Below are 24,792 nucleotides of genomic sequence, written 5' to 3'. Positions count from 1 at the left end.
TAAGACAGGTGAATAGCTCAATTCAGGACTTTTCATTTATTTTCATGTACTCTGAACAGTTCCCTTTGGTTGCTAGTAAACGGTATAAAAATACATTGATGCATACTGGTGTCATTTTTTCAGAGCAGCAGCACTCCTCCACACAACTTGGGGCATCATATACAGCATGAGCCACCAGCAATTGCAGCAATGCTTGACTGTCAAAAATGTACGTAGTTACTTCCATACATTAGCGTTTCACCTAAAACTTTTTACATCATATACAAAACATTCATCAGAATAATTGCTTTTGTGGTGCCACTACTTCTTAAGTAGTGCTAATGTTCCCGAGAAAACATTTGTGCTATATTTGTTTCTGACATTTAGCAGTATTTCTTTCAATTAAGCTCTACCTGTGAAAGTAGCCTATGTTAAAACTAGATACACACTCTATATATACAGCATCACTGACAATCAGTATATCTGTTTAGCTACAGTCTCTGTTTTTTAAAATGATTCTATCAGCAAATGTCTCATCATGTTGGCATGTACATCATTGGATCCTGAGATTGTGACTTTAAAATCTAAAGTCATGACAATTCTTCTGTTACTTATTTAAAAGAAGTTTCCAAATTTCCAAACAAAGTAATCCAGATCACCATCTGAGGATGGCCATGTAGGTTTACACTCTGTAACACTTTATCACCGATCATTTCTCCCTCTTAAATCTCCACTTGTCCACTTTCTCTTCCGGATCAGTTTTACCAAGTGTGAAGTTCACTCTAGTGTCACTCCATGTGAAAACAGATAACTACAGAATATTCTTAAAGGCGTCAGTGGATAAAACAGATACTGTGGCCAGTATCTAGTCTTGGGGTTTTCATGAAATATCCAGTTACCGCCCATTCTAAGGGCGAAGGAATCGGAGGACTTTGGAGCGCAGGAAGCGGATGAATGATTTGGGGAACATTTCTCTTGACTCTTGTGCTGTGTAGTTGAAGAAGTTCTGTGGGTGAGCCAGAACATCAAACAACGCCCTCATGAGTTTCTTGTCCTGATGAGGAAATGTATTGCATTAATGGAAAGCAAAAAAAGCATATGATACAGTGTGAGGAGCACAAGTCTCCAAAAGAGGGCACTACATGCTCACTGGACCTCAGAACTGAATAATGAATAAACATAAACACAAATCAAGTGGAGGATAGTACTGATCTTAACAATCAATAGTGTCAACGACTCAGATGGGGTGCCCTGGTGGGAACCATATCATTGTAATGTCACTGGGTCAATGTCTGCCCTCGGTTCTCTACTGTCTGCTCTCTAATAAAAGCATTCAAAAATGTAGAAATACAAGTCTGCTGCAGAAACCTTCTATCTCCTCTTGGTTTCTTTTATTTCTGTTTTGTTCCTTCTCTTTGTGTATTGTACATATTTTTCTATTTTAGGTGTATATTGATCAGGATGTAGCATTTTATTACGTTTTATGTTTTCCTTGGTTAGTGAGATGACTGAAAGCTCTAGATTAAATATTAAAATAGATATATTGATTTGCGCTATTTAAAGACATAGTAATTAAACACTGTTTGATTGCCATTCATATTTACTATTGTGCCAAATTATACATTAAACATCGTAAAATGTTAGTTAAGTTAGAATACCCGACACAAAGACCATAAGTGCTCCTCGTTCGTACCCACATACCTTTAGAATTTCCTGGTGATTCTCTGAAGCGTATAATCTTCCATCTCTGACTATGTCTTCGATCAATTCTTGGTAGTCCTCTAAAACAAATGAAGTACATAAATGAGCTCATTGATGAGAACAAACAAACAAACCACATGTGCATGACAGTCTGGGGTAGCAGCATCATAGTTATAGCCCAAAACATCACATTTCTTCTTACCATCGTATGTCACATATGGGACCTGGAAGCCTTTCCCGCTGTTTCCCTCGTTGGACCTGAACTGTATCCAGAGCCGCTTGGAGCGTGAGGTGAAAGCGATGGGACGTTCGTATGTCTGACAAGTCTCGTAGGTTGTCACAGAGTTGGAGAGAGCTGTGAAATGAGGATATGAGCACACAGGGTGGTGTCTCTAATTAGCTGACAATAATTATTGAAAGTAATGAGTAATAACATAAGGACATATTATGTTGGTTGTCCTTGGTAACAGTGACACCCGCCGAAGATATTTTTATATCATTTTGGCCGCCCTGGTTTAAAAAAAAACTCAAACACTTAACCTTAAGATACTAGTTAAACTCTTGGTGGTATAGTTTCTGTTCATTAATAGACTCACACAAACACACACAGTTAAAACGTACAGCTCTTTCTCATTACTAAGTAGTCTCCGCACTCGTCCTCAATAGGCAGAAAGATTTCTGGGACAACAATGAGGATCCTGCGTTTGGGCGGTGGGTTGATGGTCCAGGTGCATTCGACATTGGCTGGGTAGTTTCCCGGGTAGTTGGGGGACTCGATGAAGCCGGTAAAATCTCCAAGCTCCCCTCCACATTGGCGGTCTGTGAAGTGACACAGATGTGTCAGACAGGTTTCTTTGTTCTTGGTGCAGCAAGGTGAATTATCTGGAACTGAATCCCATATTTCATTGTCGATGTGTACATGTTTCAGAGGAACTACGGCGTACCGACATACATACTTTTGCATTGCATGAAGTTAGTGGAGCCATCAAAGTCGGTGGTGGTATTTCCAGGGCAGGTGACGCAGTAGTTCTGCCCAAACTCTCCTTGATACGTGCCTATGGGGCAGCGGATGCAGCGGTGCGTGGTGGTGTTATAGTAATGTCCTGGAGAGCACTGGACTGCAGGAGCCAATGACAGAGATAGAGGGCTGTTAGTTGATACATAACGCTCCAACTATTCAAACCCAATTAGAATATATATAAAAATACACTGTCATCAAGCTAAAACAAAAACGTTTTCCTAGACAGGTTGACATCTAAGAGGTGCATCATTTTAATATGACTTGAGTGCCTAAATGTGCAGACAATACAACAGCTGCAGAGGGCGGCAGAGTGCATGTCAACACCCAAAAGAGCTCCATGGTCTCAGCAACCGCATGATACTGTTGTGATGAAAACCAAGAACACAAGTCTGTTTTTGTTTTTTAATCCAACAACCACAGATGTTTCAATTTATCAAATAAGTTTTACAGGTTTTCATAAATTTCCTCTGCTCCAAAACAGCCATCTAATCCCTCCATTCATGTTAAGCCAAGAGATATGAGAACACTCAACTGGAGTTATTTGTATTTTACCCTAAAACAACATTAACAGAGATGACTTTCACACCTTTAGTCTCACACTCCTGAAAGGTAACAGCACCACTGCGCTTGGTGACCAGGTTCCCTCCACAAGGGAAGCAGGTGGTGCGTCCCACTTCTGGCTGGTACGCTCCCAGTGGACAGGGCAAGCAGGGGAGGAAGCCGTCATGAGAGTACTGACCTGGGGAACACTGACCTGAACACACAAACATTTGGTCAAGAGTGTGACCTGTAAAGACACAGCACATTGTAACTCTCCTACAAAACGTATCGAGCTTCATCACTTGGATTTGTTATCTTTGCTATTTTTCATGTTTAATCTAAGAGAAAATATTCTCCCCTTCTATTACGATAAGATACAGCAAGCTAAAGCGAATGTCAATGGACTGATGCCATGTTTTATCTGCAGTGCATAACTCAACAGAGTGTAACTCCTGGGCGACGAATAGAAACTGGGAGCCAGTGGAAGTTTGCTGATTGCTTCTTGTTGTTTAGTCTGACAGAGGAGATGGGATCTGGGATTCAGCCACAAAGTGACTCTGATAACGGCACAGGAGGAGACCAAAACATGGTGGCTCCCTCAGCTATTATTCCAGACTGAAAGAAGCCAAGTTCACCTTTTAAATTCAAATACATCTTCAACATCTAAGCTTGAGTTTCTTTGGCTTCACACAAAGCAGAACATCTGCCGGGGAGAGATCTTTATCGATGATCCACTGCTTCCTGTGTGGCTCATATTCACATAGTAGTTATCAACATTTTCTGTCCTTCTGTGCCTTTATCTGCTTTTTGTTTATTTGTTCCAGATTTAACATTGTATTTACCTTTGGCTTATGAATTTTAAGATCTTTTCGTTTCATTCTGCGTAACAGTTTTTTTCAAGTGCTGCATACCGGTAATTCAAATTGTTGTCACTACCAACAGGGTAAAATCATGAAAGCCAGATTAAAAGATTTCTTTCTCTTTCATATCTTACCAGGAAAGAAAAACATTCAATGATCTATAAAGGAATAGTTAGACATTTTGGGAAATGTGCTTCTGCGCTCTCTTGTCCGTTCTTAGATGAGAAGATCGATGCTGCTCTCATGTTTGTACGGTAGATATGAAGCTACTGCCAGCAGCCGGTTAGCTTAGCTTAGCACAAAGACTGGAAACAGGGGCAAACAGCTAGCATGTAAAGGTAATAAAAATCCACCTATTAGCACCTCTAAAGCTCCCAAAATGTCAAACTATTCTTTTAATGTGTTTATATTTGTTATGCCCTTAATTTCAGTACGGACGTTCACAGTCGGGTAGTGAAAAACTGGGCAGACCCTTGACGGCTTACAGAGAGCCATCATAAGTACTTACAGTGAAGGTGGGTGTGATTTTGAGATAAATGAAATTGTCTTACCTCCACACTCTGACATGTTTCGAGCTCCGACCACCTTGGAGACGTCTCTTCCTCCAGGACAGACTTCACAAGACATCTGTGCCTCTTCGTCCTGATAAGTTCCAGATGGACACAACACACACCTTCCCTGATCCCCGTCGTAGTGAGTCCCAACACTGCAGCTCACTAACAGACAGGTGGGGAATGACACCAAGATAGGTTGAAGGTTATTAATTCAATGATGTACTTGTCGCATAACTCACACACACATGTGCATGCCTGACTGTAAACAGAGAAGATTTTAACGACAGGGCTGCAATGTGTCTCCAAGGAGCTGCCAAGCTGGGGTTGTTAGTCACATGGCTGAGAGCTGATTTTGTTTTCGTGCTAATCATATCTATTATTCTCTCAAAAACAATGCTGTGATATAAACAAGGTGGGAAATCACATCTAAGTGTTCAAGCTGGTGAAATCAAACATTTTCCTCACAAAACACTTGAGTAAAGACACCCAAAACAGACTGACGTGTCTGAACTGTAATTTACAACAATTTTAGCAACCAGATCAGTGTCAGGAAGGGAGGCAGACAATGTAAAGTGCAGACAGGAATCAACAAACATAGCAGTATACCCTGTGGCTACACAAAATCAAACAGTCCTCACCACATTGTAGATTTACACGATAAATACAGCAGTTCAATTGCATGACAAGACCAATAAAGTAAAGTTACCCAGACTTCACACTTCAGCTGCCAAGTGTAATCAAACAGGGCCGTGCACACACTTGAAACATATAAACACAATGAAGCGCATCCTTAACACATCAAAGGCTGATCAACATCAGGTGATCAATTTAACTGTTGACAGATTTGAGAGTTTTACTTGCGCGGCAATGAACATCACTGATGAAGTATCACTGACCTTCACACAGTTTAGCATAGTGTACGCCGGTTTACTGGAGCTTTAAATGCAGCAACTGGATAAGATAAGTGTCAGTGCACTCGGTATAGGTACCTCTTACAAAATCACTTATGTGTCAAGATGTATCACACTATTGTTGCGTTTTACCAAGGTGTCTTCTGAGTGTTTATGACAAATGATCTGCTCATTCTCACGCACAAACTCCTTTGAAGGTTTGGGACTAGTAACCAGGACTACGATCGTATGACAAGATACAATTATTATTGTGTTCTTTGTAGCTTACGTATATTGATTATATGAAACATCACGTAGATCTTCCATATTAGCTTTAGGTTCAAGACACTAACACACAGTGTGAGCAAATGCACAGGGACACATATGTGTGCAAGAACCCAGCATTAAGCTGTTAAAATGCTTTTGCGAAGCAACCTAATACAGCCATACAAAATCACTGAGACAAGAGAGCTCCAACCCTCTGCACAGCTGCCTTTATGCCCCACATCTGACACGTCCTAATACTTGATACAACATGGCTGTGCATCAGGGAGGAACTTCTAATGCTACCATAAGCACACTCAGCTCGTTTAAAAGCAAACACAGAAGCAAATCAAAGAGAGTTTTCCCCTCAGATCTCACAAAAGTGTCAAGTCTTGATTAAAGGGACCAAAGCACAGCTTTACTCTGGTTCCTCCCATTCAGAATGATGCCTGTAATTAATTTTGGGAATTACTATCGTCTGTCTGATAGTCTCAAGAACTTGACTTGAAAACGGAAGCTGATCTCACATAAGAATAACTCAATTAAATCCCAGGCCTTTAGCACAACATGTGCTTCAGTTGCAGCCTCTAAGCGGCCTGTAAGCAGAGAAACCACTATCTCTAAAAGCCCGACACACAAAAGCCTCAACGTAGATCCATTATACGTGGCTCAGCAAATTGTTCGATTTTCCTCTAAAGAAAGAAAATGTAATTCTCTCAAGAGCAGTTCATTTTTTGAAGCCTATTGTTTGTTCTGAAAGACCATGAGGAGCCATCGTTGCATTGTCCTCAAACAGCTTTTATTTGACAGAGGGAAGCAGTGAGAGAGGAGCGAGAGTGAGAGTGAAAGAGAGAGAAAACCTTGAAGCCTTTCAAATGCAAAGGACGCTTCTATAGAGTCCTCGAATTGATGGCCCCAAAGAGGTTTAAAAGACCTTTCACCTCTATTCAAGTCCCCAGTCTTTGCCGACTTGATGACATAGGAAAACACTACGGTATCACAGTGGTCAGGAGCTGAACCCAATAAAGGGGGTCAGGTTTCTGAAACCCCCCATTCTGCTTGGCCCAATCGCTGCTCGCGCCCATCAAGCAGGGGCCCAAACAACTGATGCTAATTGATTCCCATGGTGTGGCTGAAGTCAATTCTCTTTAGCAGTTTAGTGGCTGGGGGTCATGCAAAGTGGCCCCAGCTGGGAGGCAGGGGGGACACAGCACTCAAACTGCCAGCTTGAATCAACAGCACTTCCTAAACATCTTCAGTGTTAAAACAAACACGCAAACAAGTTGACAACAACAGTCAAATAGACGTGGACGCGCATGCATCTCTGCATCGATATTTATCTGTTCGCACTTGTTTTACTTTTTATATAAGTATTCATTCTGATGCAGGCACACGCTAACAATTATCAACAGTACAAGTAAGCATCCGGACAACAACATCTTTATATGATTAATAAACTAAATCATGAATGTGTCTTATTCCAACAGAAACAACGTCCTGGAACAAAAGCCGACGCAGTCACCAAAAGGAACCACAGAATCAGAGGAGAAATGCTTTACAGAGTGAACAGAGGTGAGACAATACTTTCTCCAAATGCACAGAAGGCCGTGTTGTCATCTCTGAGGCAGAGAGAACAAGCCTCCAATGGGGTTTTCAATGGAGTGGGCAAACTGAAAAGGACTAAACTGCACTCCGAGCTAAGCCAGAGCGGGAGGTGGGGGAGGAGGGGGAAAAATATAGCTCCTTTAAAGAGCTGGAGGTTAAGAAGAATGCCTTTCAGCCCCCCTTTCCTCCTCTCCCAAATTACATGTCTACACCCCTACCATGGCCAATAGACTGCTTAATGTTGACCTGAAAGCATAGCGGGGGAGTTAAGGAATCAAGACACTTAAGATCTGTCGAGCTGAAAGATAGAAATAATGAACAGGAGCAGTTTAAATCATGTCAGCACAGCTCAACGGTTGAGTTACTTTGATGTTAATGTAGAGACCCCAAAACTATGGTGTTACAGGCGGGTAAAGCTGCTGATTTTCGTTCAACAATCTCAAGAAACAACGGGATAGTAGTAGTTTCTGACACATTTTGGTCTCCAGTTACACACTTTCGTCAGCCCTGTTCTTCAGCGGTTCAAAGGGGGGAAACAAAAACCTGAAACACACGATAAGAGTTGCGTGAGGTTTACGAATGATCTGGGTCTACATCAGATTCAAACATCCTCAACATTGGTGTGCATATATCGAACCAAACGCATACCATTTGAATAAATATTTAGACATCTCAACAGAAGAAAGGCACCGGTTTCCTCTCTCTAGATATAAAGGCGGCGTGCAGCAGGCAGCAAACTTGCCGTGAGGCCTGAAACTAGGGGCGCACGGTCCCAACAGCCAGAGAAAACACATACCAGCCTTCAGCTCTCAAACACGGACAGTGTACGGCCTTTTTTTAATGAACATTTTCTACATCACAGGTTGTGTATAAAACTCCAACCGAGAGGCAACGGCTACCGAGAGACCTGCCATCAGCCCTCATGTTACACTGTTAACGCAGGGAGACGCTGGAAGATCTCACAGCTCGGAGGGCCAACAACAGCTTCTCTGTTCCTCCATGCCAGCTCGCTCTCCCCTCCAACCAGCTCATTACAGCATGTCTGCAAACCAAATATGGAACTCATCTGGCCAACACCTGCTCCAAATCCAATCATTAAACCAGCTTGTCTAAATATATCTCACTGGCATGTACTGTTTCAATTGCTTTAAGACATGAGTCTACTGTGTGTGTAGGGCCTAGTCAGAGATTTAGCTGCCTTTGTGTTTGGTGTAACACAAGTGGTTGCATCTGCACTCTTGAGAGATTAAAAGCATCACTGTATCTAGTCGACGGGGATGTGTTGAATAACAAGTAAATGCAAAAATCAAACTCACCACACTTCCTGCCCACCAGCACCTGTCCAGCCACACAGTGTCCCGGCAGCTCTGCCGGTTTGCCCAGACTCTTGGCGAGCTCGTAGTCGGACCCGGCAAAGTGCAGGTGGAACTGTTCCCGGTTGATGGACTTCCTCAGGGTCCTGATGGTCTTCCTGAGCCTCTTCTCTGAGCGTCGGCGCACACAGTTCAGGTCACAGCTCTCTGCTGAGAGAGGCCTTTTATTCCACCACTGTTTCCACAGCTAAAATCTCATACCCCACACACCTATCGGAAATTGTACATTCATGCATGGATGCTCGCATGCTTGCCTCGACATTTGCACAAATGCACCATCAAGTCAACACTTATGGGGGATTCAAGGACATCAAACAAAAACAAATTGAGTCCCAACCTTGAGCCCACCACCATAGCCAAGTCAAAACAGGAGATACTTTAACAGGTTGGTGTGTTTAGTGACAAACAGACAACAGCGAACGAAAGATGGAGAACAAGAAGCAAAGGTTGCAGGCAGGCAGAGGGGAAGCGCAGAGAGACCAACCTGTTACCTCCTCTAGGTTCACATCCAGCTCAAACTCAGCTGTTATTGAGGAGCCGTCCTCCTCGCCAGCTTTCCTGCCATGGCGGCTACGCATTCGCTGGCCGGACGAGGAGCAGCGCAGGCTCACGTAACTGAACTGGACATTTTCAGTGAAGAGGAACCTGCTATCTGTGGACATGGGAGATAACCACCCCCCCCCCCCCCCCCCCCCCCAAAACAAACACGCGACAGCCAGCAGACACACACAAACAACACGCACACAATCGCAAAATTGTTAAAGAACATTATAGACAGTATTACAGAAAAGAAACAACTAATTTCAGTCTTGATAGCAAACGCCACACCATACACAGACAATCACAGTATATATATATATATATATATATACATATATATATTTGCAGTTAATGTGATAATTGTTTTTGTAATGTAGACCGGAAAGCTTAAAAAAGTGATGAGATGTCACAGTGACAATTTCCTTTATTTAAAACAAGTATGTGCCCTTTCAGTGACTGTGAGGGTTGTAAAAGACCATGCCAAAAGCCTTTGGAGAAGCAAAATGATCCGACAATCGGAAACCCATTTGATTGATGGCTAGGTCAGACCCAACTGAAAGGCATGCTATGGCTAATTACATCCTCCCCTGTCACAGCCAGACAAAGTGCTGCGCGGAGACATTCAAGACACTCAAAACCACATCACTTTCCCCACAAATGTCTTTCACATTTGCCTTTGGTTTTTGGTTTACTTTGAAGCAGCCTTCAGGTCCGCTTCATCTTCTAAAGACTGTGGCTTTATATGCTGGCAGCTCTTGGTAAAACCTAAATGTGTTTTAACCAGTAACATGAAGGAGCTGTAATTGTAATCCTGGTCTATCTGTGATCTAAGTCTTGTGTTTGGAGGCATTGTTATGTTTGTTGTGTGGCAACCTCTGTACCTGAGTGTGGTGAGTTTAAGCTCTCCTTGAGCTTCTCCTGACTTCTTTTTAAGTTGCATTTTGCAGTGCCAGACTTGAAAGTGGCTGTGGTCTTGATGCGTGGAACACTGGCCATTTCTGGACCTGCAGGACAGAGGAACAGAATGTTGTTTTGATCTACTTACATATCAACTGCAAACAAGCGAGTTGTTCATGAGTTACGGTTTTGTGTAGCAGAGCGGAAAGTAAGATGTAAATCTGTGATGTTTTGTACTTGCCTAAGCAATGCAAGCCACTGTTGTTCCTTTGTGCGTCAGCCAAGCAGGGCAGAGGCATTCCACAGGTCACCGTGTAGGAATCCTCCGTCCCTGCAGACACACAAGAGGCCGTGACACACACACACACCAACACAGACAAAAGTTAAGGGCACAAAAGCCAAGTCAGAGAGAGTAAACAAGCAGCGTGTAGGAGCATGAAGAGCCGCTCTGCAGACTGTTGTTGACAACTAGATGGAGAGCAGCTTGACTTAGCTTCTAATTGCGTGTCCATTAGCATGCTTTAGCCATGCTGCTTCATATTTTAAAAACATAGCTGCATCAGAAGATACCTGACCTGTGCGGTGCCATGCTGTTTGGGTCTTATCGTGCCAAAAAACAACTCATGATGCACCTGACTGAGTCATGTCAGCTGATTGGATCAAAGATGTCGCAGACGGCAGGTTTTTTATTTCAGCCTCATTGTTTGCTATGCTTTGTCAGAGCTTTTTTGAAGTCCATTCACCTTTTGCAATGTTTCAAACCAACCAAACCAATTTACATTTAGACCAACATTTATCAAGTAGAAAATTAGTACTGGTGACTAAGTCAAAAACTGACAGGATTAGTCAACACTTTCTGCAGCCGCTTCACAGTGACATCCTTCCAGCAGCCACCTCCTCACCTTTGGTTGGTAACAGAGAAAAAGTGAGTCAGTGTTATGAACTCTGTGGCACCTTTAAGGTTGCAAAAGCACAGAAACAACTTAAAAGATGCTTTGTGGTATGCCGTTCAAGACTGTTGAACTTCTGGAAGGTTTTCAATCTAAAACCGCTATTTGAAGTGGTTGGCAATGGTTAGCCATCAAGGGCTAAATTGATGCTCAATCAAAGTTAGTCTTAATCTAGATTTGGGTATTTGTCTGCGCTTAAAACATGGAAACATGGCAAGAGTGAAACTGACTTCATTGCAGGAACAAAAGTGTCACAAAACTGACGGTGACTCCTGTGTTATAAAATAGCTGGTGTATGGATCCTCAAGTGGTAAGTCACTTGACAATTAGTGACAAGTGACTGTGCAAACCATGAACCTCTGTCATCTGTGATCATGGGAAGCCAAACCATTTCCTTTGCAGTACTTGTGCTATGGAAATACAGTAAGAGGTAAACAGGCAAATGATATTATTGGGAGATCTGGCTCAATCAACTCACCACTGCTGATGTGAACTTGGGACTGGCAGGTCAGGAAGCAGCGGTCTCCTCCCTCCTGCTTACTACAGTTCAAGGTAGGCTTAGAGGGGGCTTTAGCAGGTGGGAAACCCTCAGCCTCTAGATGGAAATCACAACAAAACTCCAAGGTAAAAAAATAACACTTTTGATTGTAACAAGGAGGAAGAGGCTCAGACGGTTCAACATCCTGACACCACCAACAGCATGGTAACATTGTGGATGTTTTACTCAAGCACAAGAAAACCAAGTGACAGAGAATTAAAGAGAAAAAGAGAACAGAATTCAAAGTATCTCCTGTTTTTGTCCCCCAAGTATTAGTCAAACATGTGTGAGGTCACACAATTTCCAAAAAGTCAACAGCACTCAACAGATGTGCCTCTTTTATAGGAAGAGGCCCTGGCTTACCAATGCAGTCCTTTTTGTTCCAGTGTAGCTTATAGCCAGGATGGCAGAAGCATTCAAATCCACCCATGGTGTTCTCACAACCCTGCTCACAACCACCATTGTTCACGCTGCATTCGTTTATATCTGAGAGGAAAAAAGGAAAATGATTATTATAATTACAAGGTCCATTCGCCCAACACATCAATGAGGACTTTGTAATGCTTTTTCGCCGAAGACATTTTGAGCACTTGTGTGTTACGCTCAAGTTGTTATGTGTATAGCGCCCTCCACCCAATTCAGACTCACCTCCGCAGTGGGCCAGCCCATACATGGTGTAGCCTTTGTTGCACAGACATTGAAAACCACCAGGGGAGTTCACACACGTGTGATCACATGTCCGCTCAAAAAAACACTCGTCTATATCTGTAATCAAAAGCAGGCAGGTGACATAACAGCGGGGCAGTCCGTTGCAATCAGGAGGGATTTCCCACCCACAGACACACATTTGCATTTGACCGTGAATTTTCACACTCAGCGAAAGGTGACGTGTATGCTACATCAGGAAAAACAGCGCTGGCTTTAGATAGTTATTACAGGTTAGAAAGAGGGCGGTGTTTCATTGATGTAATTGTAGTTAATCGGGTCAGCATCATTAAAGGCATCGACTCTGATCTAGAGGTTAACAAAAGAGTAGTAGCAGTAGTAGTAGTAGCAGTAGTAGTAGTAGTAGTAGTAGTAGTAGTAGTAGTAGTAGCAGCAGTAGTAGTAGTAGTAGTAGTAGTAGTAGTAGTAGTAGTAGCAGTAGTAGTAGTAGTAGCAGCAGTAGTAGTAGTAGTAGTAGTAGTAGTAGTAGTAGTAGTAGTAGTAGTAGTAGTAGTAGTAGTAGTCGTAGTAGCAGTAGTAGTAGCCTCAAAAACAAAAATCACAAGAAAGGAAGCCGACTGACTGAAACCACAATATCACACACAATGTATCAATGTATGTCTAATGGGAAAGGATAGCTAAATCCCAGAGAGGGGTGATGACATCATTATAATGTTCTGATGTTTTATAGGTTTGGTTCTGGTTGGTTGTTTATATTTTTTAAAAGATGAGTTTAAAAAAAACTATACTCTTCAATTATGCATTTGACTGTTCATAACTTCTGTGGTCAGAAAAGTCACATCTTTTAGAAAGGATGAGGTAAAAAAGTATGTACGCAGATCCTATGGAAATGTCTGCTAGTGTATTTATGAAAGTCTCACTTTGTCCCAGTCTTTGTCAACTGTCCAGAGTTTGAATAAAACAATTCAAGAGCCATTCATACCTTGACAAGAACGCTCATCTGTCAGCAGCTTGAAGCCTTTTCTGCAGTTGCACTCAAAGCTGCCGATGGTGTTCCTGCAGAAGTGTTCGCAGCCGCCGTTGTGAAGCTCACACTCGTCAATATCTGTAGGGGGAACAGGTGATATCCTGACATGCTATACAAATCCACTAAGTTAAATCGGTGTTTCAAAAGGCCGCTCCCCTCTGTGGATACTTTGTTTGTGGACTGACAGTCTGACCTTTGCATGTTTTTCCATCCGGCTGCAGTGTGAAGCCGACTGGGCAGCTGCAGCGCACGCCTGTGGATGTGTCTTTACAGGTGCAGTCGCACCCCCCATTGTTCAATGTACAGGTTTCTGAAATTACAACACAGTGTGAATCTATATTAATGACCTTCCTACTTGTGAACAATGCTGCGTTATTCCTCAATGTCAGATACTAGATCCCTAGAAAAACATAACCTTGATTTTCTGAACAAAGTGCTTCGAAAACACCTGGACTGCAGCGTCCATGTAATATTACAATTATACAGTTTCTTGCATAGATTTTGAATTGTTGTTTGAACACTTAAAGCCATGACAGATATTGAATGTATATACAGTATCTAATGTTGGTTCAAACATTTTTCAATGCTGATGGAAACAGATAAATGAGGCTCTAATGCATGGTTTGTATGGTGCACAGTTGTATGTTTGGATGTAGGGCACATCCACACACTGGTGGGGTAGATGTTAACATCTAGGAGTACCCTTACAACATGTTTTATTCATAACGCAGGGCAAGACTCTGAGCTCACATGCTGTACTTGGTAAAGTGCCAAAGTTCTAATGTTTTACAAGTGACCCAAAATCACACAACTGATAAATACTAACTATACAAGAAAAGATTCACACGCTGCCCTTCCCAAATGGAAGGAAAACGTGAAATGTACCACATTGTCACAAATGCATATTTTCCAGGGGGGAAACTGGGGGAGAGAGAGCGAGTGTGTAGTCATTTCACAGTTTGCTCAAAAGACTGAGGAATGCACAGCTTTACTAGACCTAAGTCCTCTCCCCTGTTTAACACCCCGAGTGGTTCCTGGCAGCTCAACACGGCTTCAGCAAAAACCCAGATTTCAAGCTGTACGCCTCTAAATGCAGGAGAGAAATCATTACCCATTAACAGCCTTCGTTTGACCCGTTTGTCCACCTCAGTAAAGGAAGTGGCGTTGTGGTCTGCGGACTCGGTGGTGGCTTCATCTCGTTCTGTGACACACAGAAAAAGACAATCATTAATAGATTGAGAATCGGTACATCTTCTTCTTTTAGTTTCACTGAAGCGTGATGGTTATATGACAGTTTCCCATTTCTTTACACAGTCCTTTGCATTTTCATTGAACACTGCAAGGTCTTTTGCGTTGCAAGGGTTGGGTAGTAGAGGACAGACAAGGCAATGCTCCATAGTATGGTCTGCTTCTCCGCATTCACATGTGGTTGGGCCAGCCTTGTAGCCCCATCGGTACAATCGGTACATGAATACACTACATTTGACTACATTCCCAAATGAACCGCAAGCACCGTAACTTCCATATTGGCTTTAGCTCCGGGTGTTGGTCACCTTTCAGTAACCAGATGCATGTTTACACTTGATATATTCAGCCTGCACTGGTGTGCGTCAGATAACACACCAGATCAGTCAAGGGAATCTTGTGACATTGCAGTGATACGCCTGGACCTCACACACAGTGCTGCTGGAGGGAGAGATATCATCCATTATCTGCCGGCTGATCCTTATCCCTCATAACCATTGTGTTGAAAAATGCACACTGCCTAACAGGCTGACTGACAGAGAGAGCGATGTTTCCAGTGACTGTGTTTTCGTTGAAAACTACACCTTGGCTTTGGGCTGAAGTCTAGTTTTGTTTTATTCTTAACAGAAATTCAAATAAGGAAAAAATTGTTATCAGACACAAGAAGAAGAACCCCAAAAATGTATCATCTTTGAAAACTTCTAGATCTTGTTAGGATTTGGAATAATGTTGTGTGAGTTTGAACAATGTTTGGCTGCAAAGCATGACGATGGAATGACTGAGCTATGGGCCAGTCAGTTGGATTAAAATGATTTATTATGACTGCACCCATCAAAGGATAAAAATATGCTTTGTATGGGTGACTTTTAAAAATGGATGTCAGAATATTAAAGACAACAGAAGATAACAGAAAATGTTTAAAGATGTTAGTGCAGCACTTTGTCTTACGTGCTTTTGCATTCCCAATGTTGAGCAACAACAAAGTCAGCAAACAGTGTGCTTACCTACACACGACCTCTTGTCCGGTTGCAGGTTGTACCTGACGTGACACCTGCATATGGGGCCGTTCTCCGTGTCCTCGCAGGTGTGCTGGCAGCCTCCGTTGCCATGGTTACAAGTCACTGCAGGGGGGTCAACGACATGCAACCGTTAGACATATTAGCAGTGCAACATTTGAGGCCAACTGTAGGCGTGTAGCGTGAAGTTAGCTTCATGCCGTCGAGCACGTACAGATGCAGCCTCTCTGGTTCCTGGCCAGCTCGAACCCTGGACGACACTCACAGGCCACGCCCCCTTTGGGTGTCTCTTTGCAGATGTGGGCGCAGCCGTGCTCCTTATTCATACAGTTGAGGCCCTCTGGGAGAGAAAGAGGGAGAGAGGTACACAATGAAACTCTCCTACAGTGACTGACCCGCTACACACAAAAGCACACATACTGAGAGATTAGTCTGGCATCTTCAAAGACACTGATTGTTCTCCTTACACAATCCAAAAACATCCACATCAATGCGGTATCTTTTTTTTTTACAAATGTGGAAAGCAGCAGAAAAGTTTATAAAAGTACATTCCCTGAAAACAAAGCTTTGCAAACCCTCCTATTATTTACAACAAATTCAATAAAGCTTCGAGCAGAATCACCGTTTATATTGATGGGTCACAGCTGAGTGGGTAAGTCCACAGGGTTTAAAGGGGATGTCAAGACCCGATGGAGTGGAAAGTGCTTGCATTTAAGTTGACTTCAGTCAAGAAGACAAAACAAAGGTACTGCAGACTAATCTGTGACACAGGCCACATAGACCCGAGTGTTGCAGTTATTAACTTATTTTGTTCTCCGGGACACAGGGATCCTTTTTCCCACAGCATGTTGCTGCTGCAGATAAAAGCTCAGTGACGGGAGCCAGCTTGAACCTGTCACCCTTCATTGTGCCGTGGATCTTAGCTGTGTAAGTGAATATTGGAGAATTTGCTTCATAATTCTGTGTCTGTTTCTTCATAGCGTAATACAATAGCAGATACAAGCATCTACTAAAATACACACACACACACACACACAATGCTAATTCAAAACCTCTTTTATAAATGAACTGGGCACTGTTCAAACTTTTACTTCGTCCAGACACTTTTAAACAGCATGGTGGGAGTGGGACTAAAAAACCTAAATCTTTCTGAATTGTACTTTAAATACAGTACATCCGTGTTGTCAGGCTGACAGTTTACAGAACAAGTGTGCATGTTGTACTCACCAACAGAGCGGTGGATGCATGTGTGCTGGTTGTCGCTGAGGAAGAAGCCCTCTTTGCAGCGGCACTCATAGCTGCCCATGGTGTCAACACAAGTGTGTTGGCACCCACCGTTGTTGAACTTGCATTCATCCACATCTACAGGACAGCGGATTGATTGCATGAGTTAACAGTGTTTACAAAACTCTGGAAAAGTATTTGCTATAATCACAAATCAGTTTTCTTACAAACATTAAAGCAGTTTTTTCAAATCACATTTCAGATAGAAATATTTAGAAATATTTTAAATCACTGCATGAAGAGAACACGTTATTTACTTAGTGGTTTAAAGATGATCTTACCGAGACAGTTATGTCCGTCGTGTGCCAAATTGAATCCGTCATAACAAGTGCAGCGATAATTGCCTGGTATATTGTTGCACTCATGTACACAGCCACCATTGTACTCCAAGTCACATTCATCAATGTCTGAGAAGTGAACACACACATCAATGTTCATCTACTGATCAAAAAGTTAAATTCAAGAACTTTAGTGCAACAGGGGATGCATTGTGTCTATCTTAAAGAAATATTGGAAGACTAAATAAGTCCAGATATTACAATTCAGAGATAATACCACAATGGATTAAAAAATGCATCCAACGTCTGTGATTCCACTTTGACACGTGGATGTTTTTTTCAAAACAATATATGAATGTGAATCAGACTTCAACAAAAAGCTCATTACCTTCGCAGTGTTTTCCATCTCCTTTAAAACCTGCTTTACACGTGCACTTGTATGAGCCTTGGGTAGTCTGACAAATAGCATCGATGTGACAGCCATCACTTCCCTCTGCACATGGATCTGCTGAAATCCATATGGATCTTATAGGTCATGATTACCAAAACACATTCAAATAGTCTAACAAGTCAAATAGAATCCAGCATTTACCACACATGCACTTTTAAGATTGTCATGTTGAGTGGGAATGTATTTTAATGAAAGAAAGAAGACATTTAACACTAAATAAGGAGATTTACGACTAAAACATAAAAGTCTCTGATAATAACAGTATCCTACAGCAGGCAATTTGAAAAAGCTAGTGAGAACTCACCTGAAAGTTACTGAAAGTTACATACAATACAAAACTTATTTTACAAACGTATGTGTACTGGGAACACATGCGTTCCCTAAGAAATTGGTTTAGAAACTAAACGAAATCGAAAAAAAGCACCACTGTGGAAACAACAAGAGCGCACTCCTTAAAGCGTGCGTAAAGTAGCACTCTCCACGGAAACATAACACACACACACATGCACTACAGTCCCACCTCGAATATTTGGAAGCGCTGCGCTTTGGCGACTATTTAACAAGAGCAAAAACAAACAAAAGTCCCTTGCAGCCCCAATAGCTCCCATGGTGATATGATCCAAGTTTAGAGGTCTTCTCAAAAGGACGCGTACGCACTGAAGTCGTGAGCGAGCGTCCGCCTCATTTTCATTCTAGCCTGTCAATCTGTTTCACAAGGGCCTTTTGAAAAGAGAAAGGAGTGAGTAAGTGTGTATGTGTGAGTGTGTGTGTTGGAGAGAGCGCGAATGAGAGCGTGCGAGCGCGTACATGTGAGGGTGGAAAAAAAAGATATCTTTTGAAGCAGAGCTGTGTCAAGTCAGTGAGATACCCAGTGGAAGACCGGAATTGTCGAGACTTTGCGTAAAACGTGACGAAGTCTCTGTGCTAAATGGGCTTTTATTTTGAAAGCTTTTTCCGGGGATGAATTGGTAAATTTTACGCGCTTGAGTCCTTTTAAAGTCTCCGCTCTTTGTAAACATGACTTTTGGCGTCTGGTTCAAAGTGGACCACGTCAGAATCCATCAATAAAAAGGCTGTGAATGCACACAATGCAACCACAATTAAATAACATGAATGGTTCGCCATTTTATCTACCTCCTAGTTAACTTAGTCCTGGAAAGAGCACTGTCAGGCAAACTACATGGTTGCTAGGCAACATAATTTTGGTTCTTTATTCGAACACGTATGTTAGCCACACGCACGTGGTGGTGGAGGATGAACAACTATAAAGAAAACGACGCGTACCACTGACTGAAGTTGTGTTTTGCCAACATTTCAAATGAGCTAAATCCTTCCTTTCAAACTTAACAAAATAAAAAGATTTAAAAAAATCTCCCCAAAACAAGTGCTGACGTTAATAACGTGAACATGTATAATAAAACGTGCGCCACCAATAATTTGGTGAAACATAAACCATAGAATTCAATAGTGACATGCAGTGAAACCCTCCATGTTCAAAGTGCATTATTAAGTATTCTATGTGGTTCTTGTGCACCACCTACCGGCGTACATACATATCACACGCACACTTTTCTCCTCTCATTTTTTTAATTATTACAATACAGATCTACTTTGTCATACAGTATACAAAGAAATATTTAAAAAAAAAACATCGACATTGCATGTTCAAAGGAAGTGCACAAAATTTAAAAAAGACTTTCTGAAAGGCTCAACACCAGTTATCAAAATGTCAGGTTAAAAAACGGTTTTGCAATAAATAAATATAAATTACAAGAGAATCATAATGACAAGGTCAGGTAATTCATTAAGGCACATCTCACACCCCAAAATGTACCTCGCAAAAACAATATGGCAACTCCCTAAGGACAAAAAAAGCTCATTTCCCAGCTTAAAAGGAAGCAGCATTTCTCCGTTTAATAAGAATCATAAAACATGTTCAGCATTTAACTACCCTGCCGCAGAAACGTTTATATATTAAGCAACATTACAGATCATTGCCTGTCAATTGATGAAGGTTGAGCTCAATTACCATAATGCAAAAAAATAAAGCAACCGTGTCATTACAGTATTCATTTGAGACAGTATGCACGATGGCTAGAACGCTGCAATCTGAGCATTATTATTATTTTAACCAAACATACAAGAGAAATACTTTGCGACAATGATGAATTTTGATTAGAAAAATGGTTGAAATAATGGATGCTTTTTATAAGCCAATTTGGTTGAATAGGGATCCATCACTTTACACCTTAATAGTGAGTGATAGACAGCCCCAGAGCACTTCTCACATTCAAAATGTCTGCATAGTTTGAACTTTGACAATTGCTTCTGAAGATGAATTACAGAAATGGCAATAAACACACATTTTCTGTAAAAATGTAGAGAAATTGTAAAAAAAAAAAAAAAAAGAGGCTCACGTTCCTGACCATAAGCTTCACCGATCCCTGCAGTTTACACATATTTGCGCAGAGCATAGGCTACAGTTTTGCACCCCTTTACAGAAATATGTCGGAGAAAATGAGATGTGAAAATGTGATAAAAACCCATTAACTGGCTTAGCGTACTCACCACCTTTCAGACACACACACATTTTCTTACAGAAGCATTAGCTTGCTATTCCTGTCATTTAAAAAAAGATTTTGATGTACCAAGAGCAGAAACACTAACTATATTTAAAAAATAAATTTTAAAAACATTTGCTTTAAAACATGCGTCGTCATTTCATTGGCGGCTGTACAAAAGAAATAAATAAATCACTTTTGTCATTCCAAAGGGCGGAGGAATGTACTGCATGCATGGTGTCACCACATCTATCCGAGTTAATGGGCACCAACTGATGAGAAAATCGAAACAGTGTTTCAAACTTGTAGCATGCTTCAGCTGTGAAAAGTGTCAGAAAGAGTGTTGTTGTTGTCTATACAAACACTAAAAGCACATTAAATTCATAGAGACCTGTTCCAATGATCCCTGGGGGTAACCAACAGCCCTTTGTGTACTAAGAATCCTACAGACTCACGCAGTCGCACATGTGGAACAAACAGATAAGATAAAACATTGCAACATGTTGGAGAGCCACTCCAACATAAACAATAATGCTGGTATTAGAATAGCTGGTGTCTCTCATATGCACTTACAATTAGAAAAGTTTTTGGGAAAAAATATATAAAAACAGTCTTGATATGTATGAAAAGGGGACAAAAATATATACAAAACGTCAATCACTTAATACAAAATAACCAAAAACGATACCAAATCAGAAACGGAGCATCGACAAAATTTGCTCACTCAACCTATAAATAACACTAATGCTTCTCCTTTCTATAAAAAAAAGAAAATCAATTCTATACAAAAGATAAAAGATACCCATTTAAAAAGGAACATTACACAGAAAATAAACAGCTAACTAGTTGATCTAATTGGGTGGAAATGGGAGGTCTGCCACTGGAGACAAATCCAGGTGGATGCCGTGGATAACCCTACAGGGGGATTCAACAAAAGCAATCACCAGGTTTCTTTCACGTCTTCTGGGAGTTGTGGAGGAAGTGTGTCTGGAAGTTGTGTGGCCTGCGTGGCCACCAGTGTCTTCTGTTTTTTGGAACTGCAGCAGGGCTTGAAGAGCCGAGGATCAATAATCACCTCTCCAAACCGCCCCTTGTAGACAATCCCACAGCACACCTTTTGCCTAGAAGGGGGAGAAATAAAAAAACAAACAAGATGAAAGACCCTTTGAGTTATTCATCATATTAAGACACGGCTTCATAAGTTTGTCCTCTCAATGAGATGAGCAGCTTACCTTTTCCAGTACGAACGGTCCAGGAAAGAGAAGATGGTGGGAGTCGGGCGTCTTTGCTTGGACTCAATGTCTGAGCCATCGTCTGACAGGTTGCTGTAACTGGGGGACTGAGCCGGAGACACACTGGATGTTGTGCTGTGGGCATCGGAGTCTGCTTGGAAAACAAACAAAAAAATACTTAAAATGCTGCCATCAAACTGGTTTGGTAAATTCCTGACTATACTTGATTTGAGTTTTAACAATTACTTTTCAACTGATTAATTCGAGAATTAGAAGTGACAATGAGGAGATGTGGAGTTTGTGTGGTTTTAATAAATACAAAAGTAGAATGAAAGTAAGACAACAAATAGATTGGAATTAGAGCAACAATACCAATTATAAATGAACCGACAGAAATTTCCTAAAGCCCACACGGACATAATCAAACTGCTTGTTTTGTCTGAATAATGGCTCAAAACCAAAATGTATTCTAAGAAGATCCTCAAATATTAATTTTAGACGAATTGGAGTGTTATTTTCCTTTAAATACAAAATGTAACAATCGTCAAAAATGTTGTAAATTAATTTTCAAAAAGATGGCTATTAGTTTGAGCCCTGATGCATACCCGTAGAGTAGACAACAGCAGATACAGTGTGTGCACCAACCAAAACAGCCACAAGGTGCTGCTAACAGTCATTCTTAATCAACCCGAGGGAAGACAACACCAAACCCAAGACTGACAGTGAAATTCAAACGCATTTGTTTGAGCTTGATATTAGGCACTTTTCACTTTAAGTAGTCAGCAACAAACATTCCACGTCTGACTTGTAAATCTATTTATAAAACAGTACAAGAAAAATCTCTCCACACATGCAAATTAAGATCCAATATATTTAAATAACTTACTTTGTCTCTTTAATTTATGAAGCCTCTTTAGCTTGCTTTTCCTCTTCCCATCACCATTCTTGATCTTCTTGGGCTTTGTCATCTTGAAGCCTGGTCCAGCCCGGGCATCCACCACCTGAGTCAGACAGACATCAAGTTAATGCCACAACACCACAAACATGATTAACTCACACTGTCAGAAGACATCACTTACGTGGTTCCAGTTCTTCTTGGAGCCATTAGGGAGCTTCTTCCACCTCTTCACAAGCAACACACAGGCATTGCAAATGTCTCCCACACGATCTTCTGACAGCCTTAAAAAAAAAAAAAGAATCAAGTGTCATTGATCAAGTCAATCTTCCATTCATAGACACACAAGCAACAACACACAATATGAATGAATGAAAGGGCTTTTTACCCAAAGCACAGCTCGAACGTCTCTTCATATCGACTGCTGTCTGTGAAGCGTGAACTGGAGGACTTGGTCTTGCAGATGCAACAGCCGTCGTTACTCCGGTAGATCTTTGACTTGTGAAAGCCAAACATAGTCTGTTTGTTGGTCGGTGTTATGGCAAAAATCTGAAAAGCGTAAAACAAAAGATCGGAAATGGTCCCGGTAAAAAGGCACCGCGGATGTCTGCACAGTTGAGCGTTCTACTACTGAAAAGGGGGCGGTCCCACACGTAGACATATAACCAAGCCAGTCTTAACACATTTAAACATACGAAAGTCACCTTTTAGCCATCAAATCATAACATATACGGTCCACAAACACACTAAAAACCATAACTAACTTCGGCTAAAGCAACAAGCATATCAAAGGAATTTAAAGCAAAGTCGCGGGAACACAAAAAATAACAAAAACAGACATTGCACTAACGTTATAACCTGATATTGGTTGCGTTTAATAATCATATAACATAAGGACCAGTAATGTTACGTTTTACTGATGCAGGCTTCAAACCTTCCACAGTACGCACGCTGAACGTTAGGAATCGCCGAAACGTTACACCCACCACAACATCGCGTGTTACTATCGTTAACTGGCGTTTATGCTACTTTTCTGAACACCAGTCAGTGTTGGACACTTAACGAGTTTTTTCGCACAAAGACAATAAAGGTGGATGATTGTGTTGATTTGTGACGCTGTTCAGCGTGAGGATTTGTTTGCAGCAGAAACTCGAAACAAAAAGCGGGCAGCAGCGCGTTGTGAAGTGAAGAAACAAAAAGCTACCATTGTACTTAACACATGTGTCTAAATAACACACAGCTATCAGCTTCGCGCCATTCGGGCATTTTGTCACTATTCTTTACAAAACACAAAAAGTTACGATGAACCCATTCTTCCATTTAAATTCAAACTTTGCCGGCTGGAGCGCCAAATACGGCTCATTGTTGTTAGCTGTTAGCATGCTAGCTAGCCGACTGTGCTACCATTACCACGCCACGCTCTCGTTCACTTCCATGTTATCCCATTGTCGATTGGTCTTTGTACGTTGAGCTTACAACTACCGGACACGCACAAGTCAGCTTACGACTGCACAACATCACCATCTGTCTCTTCACACATAACACACCAGTCAAACTCCACAAATGGAATGATTGTACAAGAGAAATAAAAGTGCACTTACTGAAGAAAAACTTTGAATCTTCGCCGTATTCTTTTCACCTACTGCGCATGCTCTTACTACTACTGCATACAGCTGTCTATTAGAATATCATTAGCATAAAAAGCAGGAATGAAAGGGCTGAGCGTACAATGACCATATAAGGAGTGCAGCCGTTGAGTTTGAACCTGGATTCAACCAATAGCTGCTGTCCTCACGTACTCATCACCAGAACTGAATGATGGGAGGCGTAGTGAACGAGCGGGAGATTTCTGTTGTCAGTTGTTAACGTTCTTCTTTCTAACTCAAACTCCCATAAACCACCGGGCCTGATGCGTTAAAGAAAAACGGCTATTTGACAAGGCGCGAACGAGTTTGTTTACATTTTCTCAGCTTAGAAAGCACATTTACCAGAAAATAGAACAGCGCTAATACAGTAAAATCACTGCTGCGTTACATTTCTGCTCATTTATTTGACATAAAAGGGACTACGATTGGATGGGAAAGTCAGTTTCCGTTTTTGTATATTATGGGATATTTATCTTTTTTTTTAATTAAGCAAAACTAGTTTAGATTACATTGAGGGCTTCAACTAACAAACATTTTCATTATTTATTAAGCAATTTCCAAAAGTGGCAACTTCACATATTCAAATTGCTTGTTTTGTCTGACCAACAGTCTTTTGATTCACTAAATTAAAGATGAATAAAACCATAAATATTAAAATTTAAGAACCAGTGAATTTGTGAACCCCATTTTCACAGCTGAGAAAGCACATATAGCAGATAATATACATACATCAATTAATGAATAACTGGTAGACTAATACAATTCAATTCACTTAAACA

General features: G+C 41.4%; 2 protein-coding genes across 3 annotated transcripts; both read right to left on the bottom strand.

The window, feature by feature from the left end:
- Positions 1 to 31: 31 nt before the first annotated feature.
- scube2 (signal peptide, CUB domain, EGF-like 2) lies at positions 32 to 18,287 on the bottom strand (the record flags this gene model as incomplete). The annotated part of the gene is made up of 23 exons (XM_079283018.1): positions 32 to 1,033; positions 1,681 to 1,760; positions 1,883 to 2,035; positions 2,302 to 2,499; positions 2,637 to 2,798; positions 3,288 to 3,455; positions 4,653 to 4,817; positions 8,731 to 8,934; positions 9,272 to 9,439; positions 10,209 to 10,331; positions 10,466 to 10,555; positions 11,653 to 11,769; positions 12,076 to 12,198; positions 12,361 to 12,477; positions 13,361 to 13,483; positions 13,599 to 13,715; positions 14,517 to 14,606; positions 15,655 to 15,771; positions 15,881 to 16,006; positions 16,894 to 17,028; positions 17,232 to 17,357; positions 17,617 to 17,736; positions 18,200 to 18,287. The coding sequence occupies 23 exons, from the start codon at positions 18,285 to 18,287 to the stop codon at positions 887 to 889; spliced, it is 3,057 nt and encodes a 1,018-aa protein (XP_079139144.1). The 3' UTR covers positions 32 to 886.
- A 978-nt stretch (positions 18,288 to 19,265) lies between these two features.
- On the bottom strand, positions 19,266 to 24,001 carry sinhcafl (SIN3-HDAC complex associated factor, like). 2 transcript variants are annotated; one of them, XM_079286876.1, is made up of 6 exons: positions 23,969 to 24,001; positions 22,756 to 22,916; positions 22,552 to 22,651; positions 22,359 to 22,473; positions 21,473 to 21,626; positions 19,266 to 21,361 (listed from the first exon to the last, which is right to left on the bottom strand). In XM_079286876.1, exons 2-6 carry the CDS (start codon positions 22,881 to 22,883, stop codon positions 21,181 to 21,183), a joined length of 678 nt encoding a protein of 225 aa, XP_079143002.1. In that variant the 5' UTR covers positions 22,884 to 22,916; positions 23,969 to 24,001; the 3' UTR covers positions 19,266 to 21,180. The 2 variants fall into 2 exon arrangements, with proteins under 2 accessions (XP_079143002.1, XP_079143003.1); XM_079286877.1 differs by having other exon boundaries at positions 21,473 to 21,623.
- Between the last annotated feature and the right edge of the window lie 791 nt (positions 24,002 to 24,792).

The sequence above is a fragment of the Melanostigma gelatinosum genome (genome assembly GCF_949748355.1).
Source record: "Melanostigma gelatinosum genome assembly, chromosome: 2".
NCBI classification, from domain to species: domain Eukaryota; kingdom Metazoa; phylum Chordata; class Actinopteri; order Perciformes; family Zoarcidae; genus Melanostigma; species Melanostigma gelatinosum.
The sequence above is the reverse complement of the archived record's forward strand: the minus strand, read 5'-3'. Positions and strand labels throughout refer to the sequence as shown.